Below are 15,704 nucleotides of genomic sequence, written 5' to 3' on the forward strand. Positions count from 1 at the left end.
ACATATAGTTTAATTTTAGCTTAACTGAAGAAAATGATTGAACCAAATTAAGTGTTTTTCAAAACGTCTTGCAAAATTTAGGCATTTGTCTCGTAGATATGTATTATAAATTGAAACATAAAACACATGTACCCATTAAAGAAATAAATTCAAAAACTAGAAACATGGCCTCAAAATCAAGAAGCTCTATTGTTCATGTATCTCTTATGGTAGCTCTCCTTGCAACTAACATTATTTTAGCAGATGACAATGTTCCTATTCCAGATGACATGTCCCAATTGAATAGATGGTACCATAAAAATGTGAAACCCTTATCTCAAAGAAAGAATACCCTAGACCCAGCACTAGTTGCTGTAGAAAGTGAAATTACGGTTATCAAGGTCAAGCAAGATGGTAGTGGGAATTTCAAGACTATCAATGAAGCCATGAAGAGTATTCCTAAAGGGAATACTAAACGTATGATTGTATATATTGGAGGTGGAACTTATAATGAGAAAATAAGGATTGAGAGAGAAAAACCTTTTATCATGCTGTATGGTACTCCAGGGAAGATGCCAACCTTGACCTATGGGGGCACTGCTCTCAAATATGGCACTCTTGATAGTGCTACATTAATTGTTGAATCAGATTACTTTGTGCCTTCAAATATCATAATCTCGGTTTGTATACTATCATCTACCTAAAAAAAGAACATTACTTAAAGTAAAAAGACATATACTTTTCATTTGGACTTCTGTGATTTTATGTCATTATTGATTTTTGGATTCTGAATTTGATGTTATAGAATTTTGCACCAAGGCCTGATGGAAAGAGGAAAGGAGCCCAAGCTGTGGCATTGAGAGCTTCTGGTGACAAAGCAACGTTCTATAAAGTTACACTACTAGGACTTCAAGACACATTGTGTGATGATGAAGATTGGCATATTTACAAAGATTGCTTGATTCAAGGCACTGTTGATTTTGTTTTTGGAAATGGAAAGACAATGTTTTTGGTAAATATAATTGTCTTACCTACAATATTTCTATGTCTTCATATGTAAAGTATATGAGTAAGTATTCTAAATTGTGTATGCGGTTACATTGTGTTTACTACAATTGTGGAGACTCCCAAGACCATAATATTGTGGTCACATACATTTTAAAACATTGGGTCGAATAAATTTGTGATACACTAAATTAAAAGATGAACATGGTTGATGCAAGTATTGAGATTAGATTTTGTGATGCAGAACACTGAATTAAGATTTCTTGGAGATGAAGGTATGTCAGTAATAACGGCACATGCAAGAGATAAGAACACAGATGATACTGGCTACTCATTTGTCCGTTGTGATGTAACTGGAACTGAAAATGGGACTCTCCTTGGAAGAGCATGGATGTCTAAATCGAAAGTGGTCTTTGCTTATTCCAATTTAGGCGGTGTTGTTAATAAAGCAGCATGGAGCAACAACTTTCACCCAGAATATGATCGGTAATTCTCTATCTCCACTCTTAAACATGATTACAACTCTGCATTTTATAGGTTTTCAAACTAAAAATTAGCTCCATGAGTGAAAAGTGAACGTGCATGGCTAAGTATATGTGTTTTAAATATGGTTGGGGTTACGTATTGTTTATCACAATTCGGAAAATATGGCCGCCATTGCGATGCCTTTGCGGACACTCCCAAAACTGCAACGTTGCAACCACAATTCTAGTTGTAGAGTGCAATTTAAAACACAACTAAATAGAATATTATATAATATTACTAATAAATTAAATTCATCTTTAACTAGATTTTCTCCATATTAGCCTACAAGAATAACATGGCTCTTATGTGACATTTCCAACATAAATCTATATTTTGGAGAGTACAAGAATAAAGGACCTGGTGCAGATCTAAAAGGGCGTTACAAATACACAAAACAACTTAGTGCTCCAGAGGCAAAATCTTTTATAACACTTGACTACATTAAAGGTTCAAAATGGCTACTTCCTCCTCCAAATCCTATAGTGTTATAAATTACCACATTTTTTGAAAAGTGAAAAATGATAAAAACTTAGGATTCTAGGTAAATTTTCTATTCTTGTAAAAAAACCTTTCTACATTTGTAAAAGGAAACAAATAAGTAAAAGAGCACCATGTAAATTCTTTGTTCTACTAAATTGCTTGTTTTATTGTCTATCTTTTGTTGTCAACTTTTTTCAATTCGGTGTTTTTTGGCAAAGATTATCCTTTGCTCAACAATTTTAGTAATCGTTATGTTATATTGTTAGAGGAAAATTCACGTTAGGTGGATATTATATAATCTCAATTTTTGGAATGGAATTAGGGAGTGGTTGGTGTTGTATGCTCCAACACATATGGCCACCTCTATGTAAAGGAAAACAAACATTTAAAGGATACATATTTTGTTTGCCATTTTATTTTTAAATCTATTTTGTAAATAGAATGTTGATCAAAGAAAGACGAGACTATTGATGCAAGACTAATTTGTTGCTTTAAACGTATTATTTGGAAAGTTATATTTCCTAAACTTATCACATTTGCCTTTGTGGAAAGTTTGAAATATATAATGTACATTTGTGGAGTGGCATAATGTGGTAAATATGACTTTTAAGGCAATAGTAAATACCATAACACACGATTACATTTCAAAATAATTATCAGCTCAACGTCAATGTAAATAGTTGTGTTTCAGAAAGATAAAAACCCATTTTTTTTGTTATGATAAAAAGCAATTTTATCATTTCATCAATTCTACCAAACATAATAGTCTCACCTGCACACGAAGAGTAACATTTTTTTGTTCATAATTAATTAGGAAAAGTCCGAAAGCTCCCCATAAACTTAGATCCAAGTGTAATTTATTTCCTAAACTTCACCAAAGTGCAAACAATACCCCTAAACTTTGGTTCAAATGCACATTGGTTCATAGTTATAAAAATGTTAAACAATCTGATAGAAAATGACATACCAAAGTTGAACATTGAAGGATAACTTTGGTATTTTGATTGCTTTATCATATATGCTTCTCAATTCCATCTTGTTTTAAGATTTACAAAGGGGAAAGCAAGGATCTCTTCAAGTAAAAATTATTATAACATTTATTCAGTAATTAATTTCAAATGAAAAAAATAAGATATTCATCTACTTAATCAATTAACAGACGGTTAAAAATCAATTTTCTGTTACGTCTTAATCGATTATATAGTGTCTTAATTGATTAACGTGCTAATATCATTAGATCAGTTAGTAACTGAATTCTAGATAATCGATTACACAAACTACTTAATTGATTATACTGAGTTAAAAATGTTTTTCTTGATGTATGGTAAAGTAACTATATGATATGCTAATGCTATACATAGTTGTTTCAAAATATAATACCTTTAATGCATAAAACTATGTATGTGTATGCATGAGCCTACTTATCATAATATATCTAGATGTTATGTCTCAATTTTAATCTTGTTCAATTTTAGTTCTTGTGAGACTTTTCACCTAGGTTTACTTAACCTAGATTCAATCTAAGGCAATCATCTTAAGACTTCTAATACAAGTAAATATAATAACATCCTAAGTCTATAGATACAACCTATGAGTCTTCGGCTTGTTGTTTGTTTTACGATCTTCAAGCTTTCTTGTATGTCTGTTTACTTCCTCAAAACTTCGGTTAGCATTAAATGTGTAAGTCTTGACTATTTGCATTTTCATTATGAAATATAGGATGTAGCTGGAGCTTATCTCATTACACCCATTTTCATGTTTATGTGTGAATGCGTAAGATAGTTTAAATAGACTAACCTAAATAAAAGTAGACATCCATCTAACCATTAACATAAATGGATAATTCATGGGCATAATTCATAGAATGTATGTGACTAGGCCTTTTTCTCTATACAAGACATCTCCAGAGGCTCTCTCTTTGTCTCCACCTGAAGGTCCTAATTTTGGAATTTTAGTAATCCAAGATGTGATGGATTTGGAACCTATCTCTTGTTTTGGGTTGAGACAGTACCATGAGGTGAAGGAGTTGCCTTTTCCACAAAACATGAACCCTGAGCTCTTCTATAGATCAGGAATTTCAATCAATAGAGCCACTCATTACCACCATGTTGCTTTCGTTCCAGTTTTGAATCAACCATTGTCTTCCAATAAGTACTATGTCATTCAGCAAAATGGAAAGCATAAAGGGTAAGCCTTAATTTAATGATTTAAAATATGGGTTTTCATTATATAGATTATACATGTAGGTGGTTCAAGTTTCCCAATAAACCATGGTTTTCATTGAGTCATAATTCCAACAATTGAATAATATTCTTGACATGTTCTAATGGATTATTGTAGTGATGAATTTGCATTTGGTTTTGCAGAGAAGCATATATTATCTCAAAGGAGGAAGATTTGAGCACTTCTGATTTCTACAATTCTGTGTGTGATGAATCACTACATCATTTAGATATAAGCAATACATATCAAGAGTTTGAGATATATCCTAGAAGAAGCAAAGTAACTTTGAGGGGTGGCTTTTCAGCTAAATCTGTTGCCCTAGATGGATATCCTCCAAGATTTTTGAGTACAAGGTGGAAATTGAGTGCTTCAGCTTCAGATGATTCATCTATTATTGGAGAAGCATTAGGTGTAAATGATGCTCTCCGTGCTAGAAAGCCGAAATTAAATTCAACCTTGGCAAATAAGAGATCATCAGAAAGTGTTTCTGTGGGAAAATGGTATTGCCCTTTTATGTTTATTAAAGAAAGAACTCACAAAACATTGAAAGAAGAAATGAGGAAGTCAATGTTTTATGAGATGACACTAGAGCAGAAGTGGGAAGAAATATATTCTTGTGAAAATGGGATGATAGGAAACAACACTGTGAATGTTGATGCTGTTGTTCAAAAGGAGAAGGTTGTAGTTGCTGGATGGGAAGCTATGATTGATGAGATGGATGTAGCTGAAGGTCTTTTGTGGTTTAATAGTTTCAGCAATGTTGGAGAGAAGAACAGTGTTGGATTGAGCACTGCAATATTTGCGAGAATGAAGTGGGAGCAGGAAAGAGTTGGGTGGATTGAAGGGAAAGAAAAGCAAATTAGAGCTAAGAAAGTTGAAGTGTTTGAAGGGACTAATGGATGGAAGAAATTTGTATGCTATGTGTTGGTTGAGACTTTTGTACTAAAAAGACTGGATGGTAGCTTTGTTCTCAGTTATGCTTTCAAACACTATCATCATCTTACAAGCAAATGGGAATGAAGTTTCTGGTATTGGTTTAGACTTTAGACCAAACCAAAATATTATGTTTTGGTTTCAACTATTGAGTGTATATTGCCATGGAGCAAAAGAAAGAAAAGAATGCTCTAGTCTTGTAATACACATTCAATTTTGTGATTTTATTGATGAACAAAGTTGGACCTTCATCCAATTTTGCAATATGTATTACTATGTTTCATAAAACACCTCTTCTCCCTAACACATTCACCTATATATACAGATTTGTTGTACCAAATCATATCTCGAACTCTGTCTTGCACTAATGGAAACATGTCATGTCAATTAAAAGATTTATATTTGTTATTTTTTTCTGTTTTAGCTTCATTATCATTGGTGTCGAATAAGATTTGGGACATAGTTCAGGACAACAAATCTTTGTTCTTCACTTAGAGCCTAAGCATAGTTACACTGGATGTGTTACTTCATTTCTTCGCCTCACTGAAACTTTTCTATTTAACCGCCTACCTTCTAAGTCCCTTTCAAACAAATGTCATCTTGGTGTCTTTATGAGTCAATATACAAACTCCATATCTCTAAACCCTTCACCTTCAAGAGTCTTTGGCTCACTTGCTTTTGTACATATTCATAAACAGCATAGTGGTATCAAATTTGATCATTGAGCCATCAAATGTGTGTTTATAGGACATTCCAATGTCCTAAAGGGGTATAAGTACTTCCATCCTCCAACCACAAAATTCTATGTTTCTATAGGTGTTACCTATTTCATATAAAGGTGAGTTTATCCATTACCTATCATCTATTATTCTACTATTTTTAGAATTGCTTCAGGTACTTAGTTGTTGTATAGAGCATGATGCAATTGTGACAAAGGAATACACAAGATGCAGCATAGAGATTAAAAAAGTAATTGCTATAGTAGTACAAATAAGTGCTTTTTTCATTAAAAATTTATTGAACAAGTTAGGAACTGGCGTAAAAGTCATAACAATGACAATTACATAGGACAGCTAGCAATGGTGCTAAATTAACAATGCAATTATTTGATACATCTTTGACGTTTATTAAATGAATATAAAATTTATGAAGAACCAACCGTATATTCTATAAGAATACATCAAATGGGAATGTAGATAGTTTAACAAATATGGGGACCACAATGAGTTGTTTTACAAGGCAACTTGGTTTAACTTCAATCCAGAAACAACATACATTGACCAGTAATCCAATTTGATTTTTTCATGGATAAGGACAAAGGGTTTTACATTTCCAAATAAGTTTCAATATATGTATATATATATGAAACAAACATTGATTCGTAAGGGAAGATAAACTGAAAATTCAGAGTTTGAGATAAAATGTATGTGACAAGGCCTCTTTCCATGTACAAGAGGAACCCTGCTGCTCTATCACAAGCTCCTCCCCCAGGGCCGAATTCAGGTTATCTTGTAATCTTCGATGAAGAAGCTGAGACTTACAATTGTTTCGGTTTGTGTAAGGACTATATCATAAGGGATCTTCCTTTCCCTCAGAACAAGAACTTAACGGTCAACTATTCGTCACATCAGAACAAGAACTCAACCGTCAACCATTCAAGCGATGCTTTGTTCATTCCTGTCTTGGATCAGCCATTGTCTTCAAACTGCTACTATGTGATAAGAAGGAAGGGGAAATATAAAGGGTATGAATCACTTTTCTTAATCAACTTTCTTATTTTACTTTTAGACCATCAGAATTTGGTGAAAATGGATATTATCATGTCAATTTTTATTGTCACTTGGTCACAAGGAAGAAAACTAGAAAGATTCTATTGCTAAGCCTGATTAAGATTTTTCATTATTTTTCTGTAAAATTGTCTATTTCTCTCTTTTATGATACAATATTGTGAAGTGATATCTCATACTTGAAGTATCTAATTCTTTAGTAGCACATCTTATTGGAGTGCATCATGATTTTTCTCATTCTGCTCAGGTTTTAAAGCTGTATGCATAATTTTCTTGATTTGGTATTATTAGCTAAATCATTGGTTTGAATTTTGAATATATTTCAGCAAAGCTATCACAAGTTCTAGGGAAGATGACATGGAGACTTGTCTATGCTGCAGTTTTGCTCAAGATGTTAAACCAAAAGCATTGGATGTGTCGGACGAGTATCAACAGGTTGAAATAATCAAGAGGAATCACGGTTTTCATGCAAAATCCGTCGCTGCAGACGGTATTCCCCCTGAGTTCTTGAGAAGAAAAGGCTGGAAGATTCATTCTCACACTAACTATAATTACCATTTGGATGCAGCTTCAGGATTAAACGAATCTTTACGCGCCCAGCTACCAGATTTTAACTTCCCATTGTCCAATAATCAGTCTGAATCAGTGATTGTTGGAAAATGGTATTCCCCTTTTATGTTTGTGAAGGAAGGAATGAGACTAAAAGATCAAATGAAAAAGTCAGTGTTCTATGAGTTGACATTAGAACAAAGATGGGAAAAGGTTTTTTCAAAGGAAAACAGCAGCAATGGAGAAGTTGCTGTCTTTGTAGATGTTGTTATTGAAACAGATGTTGCAAAGGTTGCAGGAAGTGATGCTGTTTGTGAAGAAAATGATGTGCAAGATAGGGTGTTATGGTTTAAGAGTTTTGATGAAAAGGGTGCAGAGATAAGTGTTGGATTGAGTTTGGAAATTGTTGAGAGAATGAAATGGGAGCAAGAAAGGGTTGGATGGATTGGTGGTAATGATAAGCAAGTGAGGTTAGAAAGAGTAGAGGAGTTTGGTGGGAATAATATGTGGAAAAAATTTAGCTGCTATGTGCTGGTGGAGAGTTTTGTATTGAAGAGAATGGATGGAAAGTTGGTGCTAACTTATGATTATAGGCACACACACCAAATTAGATGCAAATGGGAGTGATTATTTTTTCAAAAATGTTGCTATAATCTATGTTTTTCATCCTAATTATGTATTTAATGTTTGGAGTTTATTATTCTAAATTATGTTGTACAACTTCTATAGCTGGTATATCTTATGTCCCTGGTGCATTTAAAGTTTCTCATCCAATATATTTTATACAAGCTACATCTACATGAAAATTATTTGTTCATTAATTAGAATGGTACATGAAAATTTAATGATAGAATAGATTTCTAAGTTCAAAGCTCACTAACACAAACAAAATCAAACATAATTGGTACATTGAATTCATTGAACATGATATTTAAAGTTCGATTTCTGTCATATGGAAAAGACATTGTTGGAAGGGGAAAAATTACTTTAGTAATATAATATGCAATGTGGTTATTTACTTTGGAGGATGGTATGAGAGGTGTGGTGTTTATGGTTTTGGGATTCTAGCTTTGAAGATTATTAATGCCAACTTGCTAAGTACCAACTGAGAAATTCCGTGGCAGAAGTGAGAAAAGGGTATTGTTGGCGATTATATTTATTGAGTCAAAGTTGAAGTGAAAATTTTATTTGGAGGCTTTAGCAATTGAAAATGGGGAATCATGTTATTCCACCCCACCCCATAAGACACGTCATGATAGGATAAGATTGACGACTATCAACATAAGCCGGATAAGATGAATACACTCTAAGTTCCTCTAGACCTTAACCGAAAGATCAGATAACCCAAAGAAGTGTTCCGCCAACCAAGCAGAAACGACAAGGAAACACGGGACCCACCCCTGACACTTCTTTGTTGTATCCCTTGCACTAGGCTGTCAACTCAACTACACAGCCTAGACCCCTACTACTAGAAGCAAGGTACTATAGTTGTTGTGCTTTTGGTTAGATGACAAGATAGACTTATTGTACGGCTACACGTTCCATCCACAGAGTACGGATTTGCTAAAGCCGCATAATATAGGAAAAACAACCTTATCTGGAGCAGACCTGACAAGACCTTTGGTCGGCCAGACCCACAACATCTACGAAAGAATATTCCTCCCACTCATCTACTATAAATATGGATTTCCCCTTAAGGAAGTTTACTTACTCTCACTCATACCCTTATTTTATTCTCTCTTATATTATTCTCTCATTCTTTCCATCTCTTTCACATATTTGATCATCTTGAGAACATTTTTATGTATCTTCCCCAACACATTCAAGCATTTATCAAGCGATACTAAAATATTCTACTCCAGTTCCCATACTTCCAGACCCCAAGGCTAAAGAACACACGCTAATAAGTTATGGAGTGGAAAAGGAGAAATTCCAAATAAGAACTACAAGAATGGTGATTATAAAAACTATGAAAAGATAGAAACAAAACAATCAAATTTGAAAATTGCCATGTAATGACATGATTTTTTTAGTTTTTTAGTTTTTACATGAAATTTGAAATTATATAATATTTATGCACTGTCAGTGTAAAGATCAATTCACAGCCATTATATTATCCATTATTTATTTGTATTACTTTTTTTTAAGAGTCAATTATAATTAAATATGAATAATGGATAATGCAACGACATATATAAAACTCTTACTGTCAGTGTATATATTTTTTCTCTATTTATTATGTGTTTAATATTTATACATTATTAACATATTTTTTTTAAATAAGAATTACTTTTATTTAGTAATTAGTGAATAATTAACACATGAATGATGTGTTGATATTTAGCTTATAAGAGGATTACAATTCGAAGAAGTAAAAGTGTGTAAAATGAAATGGTCTAAAGGCCCATAAATACTATTTTGAGGCTAGCTTCCGCGCTCAGCACACCGTTGTTGTGCTAAGCATGGGACCTAATTGGTTGGGCGCGTCTATTGGATATAGAGAGGTAAATAGTGAACGAAATGAAATGTTGTTATTAGTTTCTGTCAGTATATATACAAGTTAACAGACTTAATTTAGGAGTGAATCAAGCTAACAAAATCCTATTGATTCTCCTCTAATCAAGTGCTGGACTTTTCCTAAAGAATGGGTCAACAATTGATTTACAAATCTGAATAATTAAAAACTAATTATTGGTATTGATATCCTCTCGCAAGTTGTATAATCTGGAAGAGAGATGCAACTTGGATACTAAGGACTCAAACTGAGGGCGAAGCAAGGCTTTGTTAGAATATGAGCAAGCTTATCATCCGTAGACACAAAAGACACTCGAAATTTGCCATGTCGGACAAAGTCATAGGCTAAGGCGAAGTAGAATGGAAGACATGATTAACAATTAGATTTGTGGCATCGAGATTGTCACAATATATAACCGGATTGGTTGTTGGCGTGTGACCAAGTCCTATGAACAAGGAAAGGACCCATAGTAGCTCACTAGCCGTGTCAGCCAAGGCTTTATACTCTGCCTTTGTTGATGATCAATGAGCCAGGGGGAATTGAAATCCATAGGATGGTACATCTATCCATGAGCAGCGGCCAACAACTTCATCAAGGTAAGAAGACACCGTGATGGAGAGCTAAGAACCACCCACCCTCCGCGAGCCATGCAACCTTGGTTCGGTGGAGAAAAGGTGTCTAGCGGCAATGCAATGTTAGGCTGCAACTGGGCAGCGAGGAGCGCTGATATCGCCAACGCACAAGACGTCGTGCTGCTGAGTGAAGGAGTGTGTTTTTGGGGTATCCTTTTTTGTTGGGTGATAGTAATTTTCTGGACCCTTGGAGTGTGTTTTTGGGGTATCTTTTTTGTTAGAGGTTAGATATTTAAAAGGAGTGGGTTGTTGATGCTAGTGGGATTATTTGTATTGTGTTGGTTTTTATTTTGTGAAGTAGCATCATCATTGATGAAGACTCCTTTGTCACAAGAAGTAACCAATGGTTGAAATATAATCATCATTGTCACCTCCCCAATCCGAACACGAGTAGGAATGAAAGGTCAATGGGGCAGTCGCCAAGATGAAGACTCCTTTGTCACAAGACCCCGCCAAATATTGGAGCACTCTTTTGAGGGTAGACCAATGCGTCGTTCTTGGGTTCTGCATGAACTATGCAAGTTTGTTGGTGCTGAAGGCGATGTCTAGGTGTGTAAGACTCAAGTATTGAAGACTTCCAACGAGTGTTCGGTACTTAGTTGGGGAAGGCAGGGGATCACATGAATCCTTGAGTAATGGAGCACTTACAGACAGGGGAGTGGATGCTGGTTTCGTATCTGCCATGCCTGATTTATGGAGCAGATTAGTGATATATTTCCTTTGTGAAAGAAACATACATGCAATAGAAGGAATCACTTCGTCACCTAAGAAATAGCTGAGACATCCAAGATCTTTCAATGAAAATCGATCAGTAAGTGTGGCAATGAGTTTGGACAATTCTGTAGAGGAACTCCCAATGCCAATTATATCATCAACATATACTAATAAGTATAGTATAACGCCCGATTTTTGGTATATGAATAGAGATGCATATGCAGTGGAATTGACGAAGCCAAGGGAGAGCAGGAATACTCGAAGCTCCATATACGAGGCGTGGGGTGCCTATTTTAGCTCATTGAGTGCTTTTTTAGGTGACAAACATGACCAGGGAAGGTTTAGTTGACAAAACTAGATCGTTGTAGCATGAAGACCACCTCCTTGAGCGTTCCTTGAAGGAACACATTATTGACATCAAGGTGACAGATGAACCATCTTTGGCAAACTGCAAGAGTTAGGATAATAGGAATGGTCACCGATTTAAAAATTAGGCTGAATGTTTCCGTATAGTCCCAACCATGGCGTTGGTGAAACCCTTTGGCGACTAAACCGAGCCTTGTAACGATCAATTGATCCATCTGGATTCCGTTTGATTCATAATACCCATTTAGAGCCAACCATTTTTTGAGCAAAGGAACGACTAACAAGATCCCAAGTGTTGTTGCGGTGTAAGGCATCAAATTCGACATGCATGGTGGAGTGTCAATCAGGGTCACAAAGAGCCTGGGTGATGGTGTTAGGTTCGATGGGAGAGGAGAATCAGACTTGAAGGTTGAGCTTTTTGAGGGGCTTGACGATGTTGTTTTTAGATTAGGTGATGATCTCGCCGCCATTGGGGTTGACAGTGGGTTGGGATGGTGGGGTAGGAAGTTATGGGGATGGATGTGTGGTTAAAGGGAAAGATAGAATGGTGTTGGTGGGTTCGTTGGATGGTGAGGAAAGGGAAATAGAGAAATCATTCAGTGGGTTTAGAGTTGTACTCACTGTGGGTTGGTTTGTGGGCTGGAAAATGGAGAGTTGAAGTAGGCATGTTTGTTGCTTTGTACTTGGACTAGAGTGAGCTACTAGGGTGCTGAACGTTAATTCAGATTCAACGAACTTCACATGGTTAGAGGTGTAAATCCTGCCTATTGTGGGTCGAGACACAAATACACATGTTGATCAGTTGAGTAACCTACAAAAGCACACAAAGCAGACATTAGCGAAAGTTTATGGTTAGGATATGGTTTGATCTAGGGAAAACACAAACATCCAAAACATTTTAACTTATGATAATTCGGGCTAATGTTGAGCAATTTGGAATAAGGTGATTTGTACCCAAGAATTAGAGTGGTGAGGCAATTTATTAGGTAGGCTGCATTGGTCATGGCGTGAGGCCAATATGTGAGGGGCAATCCCAAGTGGTGGAGAAGAGAGAGACCGATTTCGGTGATGTGACGATTCCGGCATTCTGAGATACCATTGTATTCAGGTGTATGAGGTGGGGTGGGGTGATGACATATACCATGATTACTTAAAAAAGGACGAAGACCAATATATTCACCACCATTATTGGTGTATAAGATTTTTATTTTGTGGTGGTAGAAATTTTCAATGAGCAATTTAAATTTGGGAAATATAGTTTGCACATCAAATTAGTGTTTCATTGAATAAACCAGATATAGGGAATAAAATGATCAACAAACATGAAATAATAGTGAAGACCATCAATTGATAAAATAGGTGAAGTCCATACATATGATAAAATTATTTCCAATGGATAAGAAGATTTAAGAGTGGATTCATGAAAAGGAAGCTTGTGACTTTTTCTAATCTCGCATGAGTTGCAATCTGATTGTTGGAATTTATTCGAGCCTAAAGAAAAATGTTGTTGAATAAATTTGAAGATAGAAGATGAAGGGTGCCCAAGCCTATGGTGCCATGATGTAGAGGATGTTGTGCAGACGGTGTGGACGGATAAAGAGGTGGCGGGACAAAGATAAAGTCCATCCACACATGAGCCTTTATGGGTTGTTTAGCCCGTCTATAAATCCTTCACATAAAAGGAGTTTGGCAGGAAAACAACAACAGAGTTAGTTTGTTGGGTAAGTTTAGAGACAAAAATAATTTGTTGTCTCATGGAAGGAACACACAAAACATTAGATAGGGATAAATCATTAAGTAAATGTGTTCCAGAGTGAGAGATGTTTAAACCTGAATCATTACCCATAAACAGAGAGTCAGGACTAGTGTATGGATGATGAAGTGCCAGATTTTGAAGATCAGTGGTTACGTGATGCGTTGCTCCACTATCAACGAAAAAATTAGTCTAAGATGGGCCAGCAGTTGCGACATTGACTTGAGGTTTTCTAGTGTAAGTTGGAGAGTCCCGAGGGGCGGCGGGACATCGGGATGTTGCCGCCTAAAGGTGTGGCACTAATATAGAACATGTCCTTTAACATTGCTTCACTCACAGCAGCCTACAAACAGTTTGCGATTGCCAGTGCGTTGATTTGATGGGGCAAAGAATTTCCTAGATCGATACTTGTTGTTGTAGTTGGGTAGAGCATGAGCATTCAAGGTTGTAAGAGGAGTAGGAGGTTGTCTCTAAGCAGCAGCAATGGAGAGTTCATTGATGAGAAGCTTCTCGAGAAGGTCATCAAAGGTAATTGGGGTGCCCCTTGCATTCATTTCGTCAATGACTACTCTGTAGCTATTATCGAGGTCGCGTAAGACATGATCAGTCATGTCTTCAACAGAGGCACGAGATCCAAGTGATGCAAGAAGATCTTATGTTTGTTTTAGAGAATGCATATAGGTTGTGATGGATTGGGTACATTTGTAAGCCGTACGGAGACGTTCCTTTAGTTGCTTGAGATGATTGCGGGATGCTTTGGCATAGGTGCTCTTGATGATGGTCCAAAGATCATGCGAGGTCTTGGTCTGAGTCACCAGGGAGGCCACTTCGTTGGAGAGAGTGGTGAGAAGTGTGCCATAGATGAGGCGGTCTTGTGGACGCCATGTCTGGTATGCAGGATTTGGGGTCATCACTGGAGGTGTTGCAATGGTGGAGTTCGATTCCGATGGCGCGAGGAAAGAGCCATCAAAGAGAGCTTCAATTGGAGTTTCCAATTAAGATAATTGGTGGGAAAAGTTTGGTGGCACTGATAAGAGTGATGCATGCAAAGGGTTGGGATGGCTCATAGGTTTGGAGATGATGGAGGTGTTGTTGTTGGCCATTTGGAGGCAAGGGTGAGGAACAACGTTATCACACCCCGATTTTCGGCTGTATGACTTTATTAGAGGTGCCACTACATTTTATGGTAAAAAATGTAGAAAAATCTGTTACCCAATTACAGTGGGCTTTGGATTTTTGATATCCAAGTTCGAGAGTCGATTACAGAATATGGAAGGTATTAGCACCCTATTCGCCCACCTTAAGCGGTACCCCTCACTAAATTATATGGCTTACATTATGTTTTTAAAATTATTTGGTTATTTAATTAATTATTAAAAGAGATAAATTTTGTTTATTTTTATTATTGTGGCTGACAAGATGAAATCTTGCTCTTACGTATCCTTATTAAGGAACCAAGGTTACGTAGTTCTTAGGTTGAAAAATGATTGTTAGTTGAATACTTTAATTAAGGAAAGAATCAGCATAGCGCAACTGTCCAAAGTTATTAATTGAATGCTTTAATTCAGGAAAGAAGTGGTGTAGCGCAACTGTCCAAAGCATGAGTTGAAGAAAAGAAACCCTTAGGGAGACCATTCCTCCATCCTTAGTGTGGTTGGAAAATTTTATTTTTTACTGAAAATATTTGTTTGTTGCGTATTTTTTTATGAAAAATGGTTGTTTAATTACTGATTGTATTAATTATTAATTTAATTGAAAAAATGTTTTTTTTATCAATTTTAGGATTTAATCGATTGAAAAGAAGCGGCATAGTATGACCCTTCGAAGATGAATTGAGGATGAGAAGCATTTCTACAACCCTCCTTCATCTTTGATTAAACCCCAAAATCATTTCATTCTAATAAGTATTTTAGTCATATTGTCATATAGGAGTATTGATTTTAAAATGGCCATATCGATTACGAAATTAGATTATTCTTCGTATTTTTACAATTTTTTATTCAACTATTTAAAACATTTGTTATTCAATTGCTACATAGTCATAAAAAAGGTTTTATTATTTATGAAAGGAGTTCTTTTTGTATTCGTCAATTAATTGATTTTTTTTGTAATGTAGATATACCCATGTTATTTAAGCTTCTGTCCAGTATAAATAATATGCCATTTGTGACAAAATTATTCTTTTACGCGTGGAATAATATGATTGTAATATGAAATTGGTAAACAAAAGAATAGAAAAAATG

General features: G+C 35.6%; 4 protein-coding genes across 4 annotated transcripts; 3 read left to right on the forward strand and 1 right to left on the reverse strand.

Annotated features, from left to right (window-relative positions):
• LOC109329081 (pectinesterase 1-like) lies at positions 165-2,379 on the forward strand. The gene is made up of 4 exons (XM_019562751.1): positions 165-659; positions 785-991; positions 1,229-1,470; positions 1,832-2,379. The coding sequence occupies exons 1-4, from the start codon at positions 165-167 to the stop codon at positions 1,998-2,000; spliced, it is 1,113 nt and encodes a 370-aa protein (XP_019418296.1). The 3' UTR covers positions 2,001-2,379.
• Positions 3,854-5,374, forward strand: LOC109336937. Its single transcript, XM_019573782.1, has 2 exons — positions 3,854-4,176; positions 4,356-5,374. Exons 1-2 carry the CDS (start codon positions 3,854-3,856, stop codon positions 5,230-5,232), a joined length of 1,200 nt encoding a protein of 399 aa, XP_019429327.1. The 3' UTR covers positions 5,233-5,374.
• On the forward strand, positions 6,279-8,118 carry LOC109336946. Its single transcript, XM_019573792.1, has 2 exons — positions 6,279-6,889; positions 7,259-8,118. Exons 1-2 carry the CDS (start codon positions 6,567-6,569, stop codon positions 8,106-8,108), a joined length of 1,173 nt encoding a protein of 390 aa, XP_019429337.1. The 5' UTR covers positions 6,279-6,566; the 3' UTR covers positions 8,109-8,118.
• On the reverse strand, positions 11,142-11,612 carry LOC109327414 (uncharacterized mitochondrial protein AtMg00810-like). The gene has a single exon (XM_019560555.1). It carries the CDS (start codon positions 11,610-11,612, stop codon positions 11,142-11,144), a length of 471 nt encoding a protein of 156 aa, XP_019416100.1.

Source organism: Lupinus angustifolius, chromosome LG02, assembly GCF_001865875.1.
Source record: "Lupinus angustifolius cultivar Tanjil chromosome LG02, LupAngTanjil_v1.0, whole genome shotgun sequence".
Taxonomy (NCBI): Eukaryota; Viridiplantae; Streptophyta; class Magnoliopsida; order Fabales; family Fabaceae; genus Lupinus; species Lupinus angustifolius.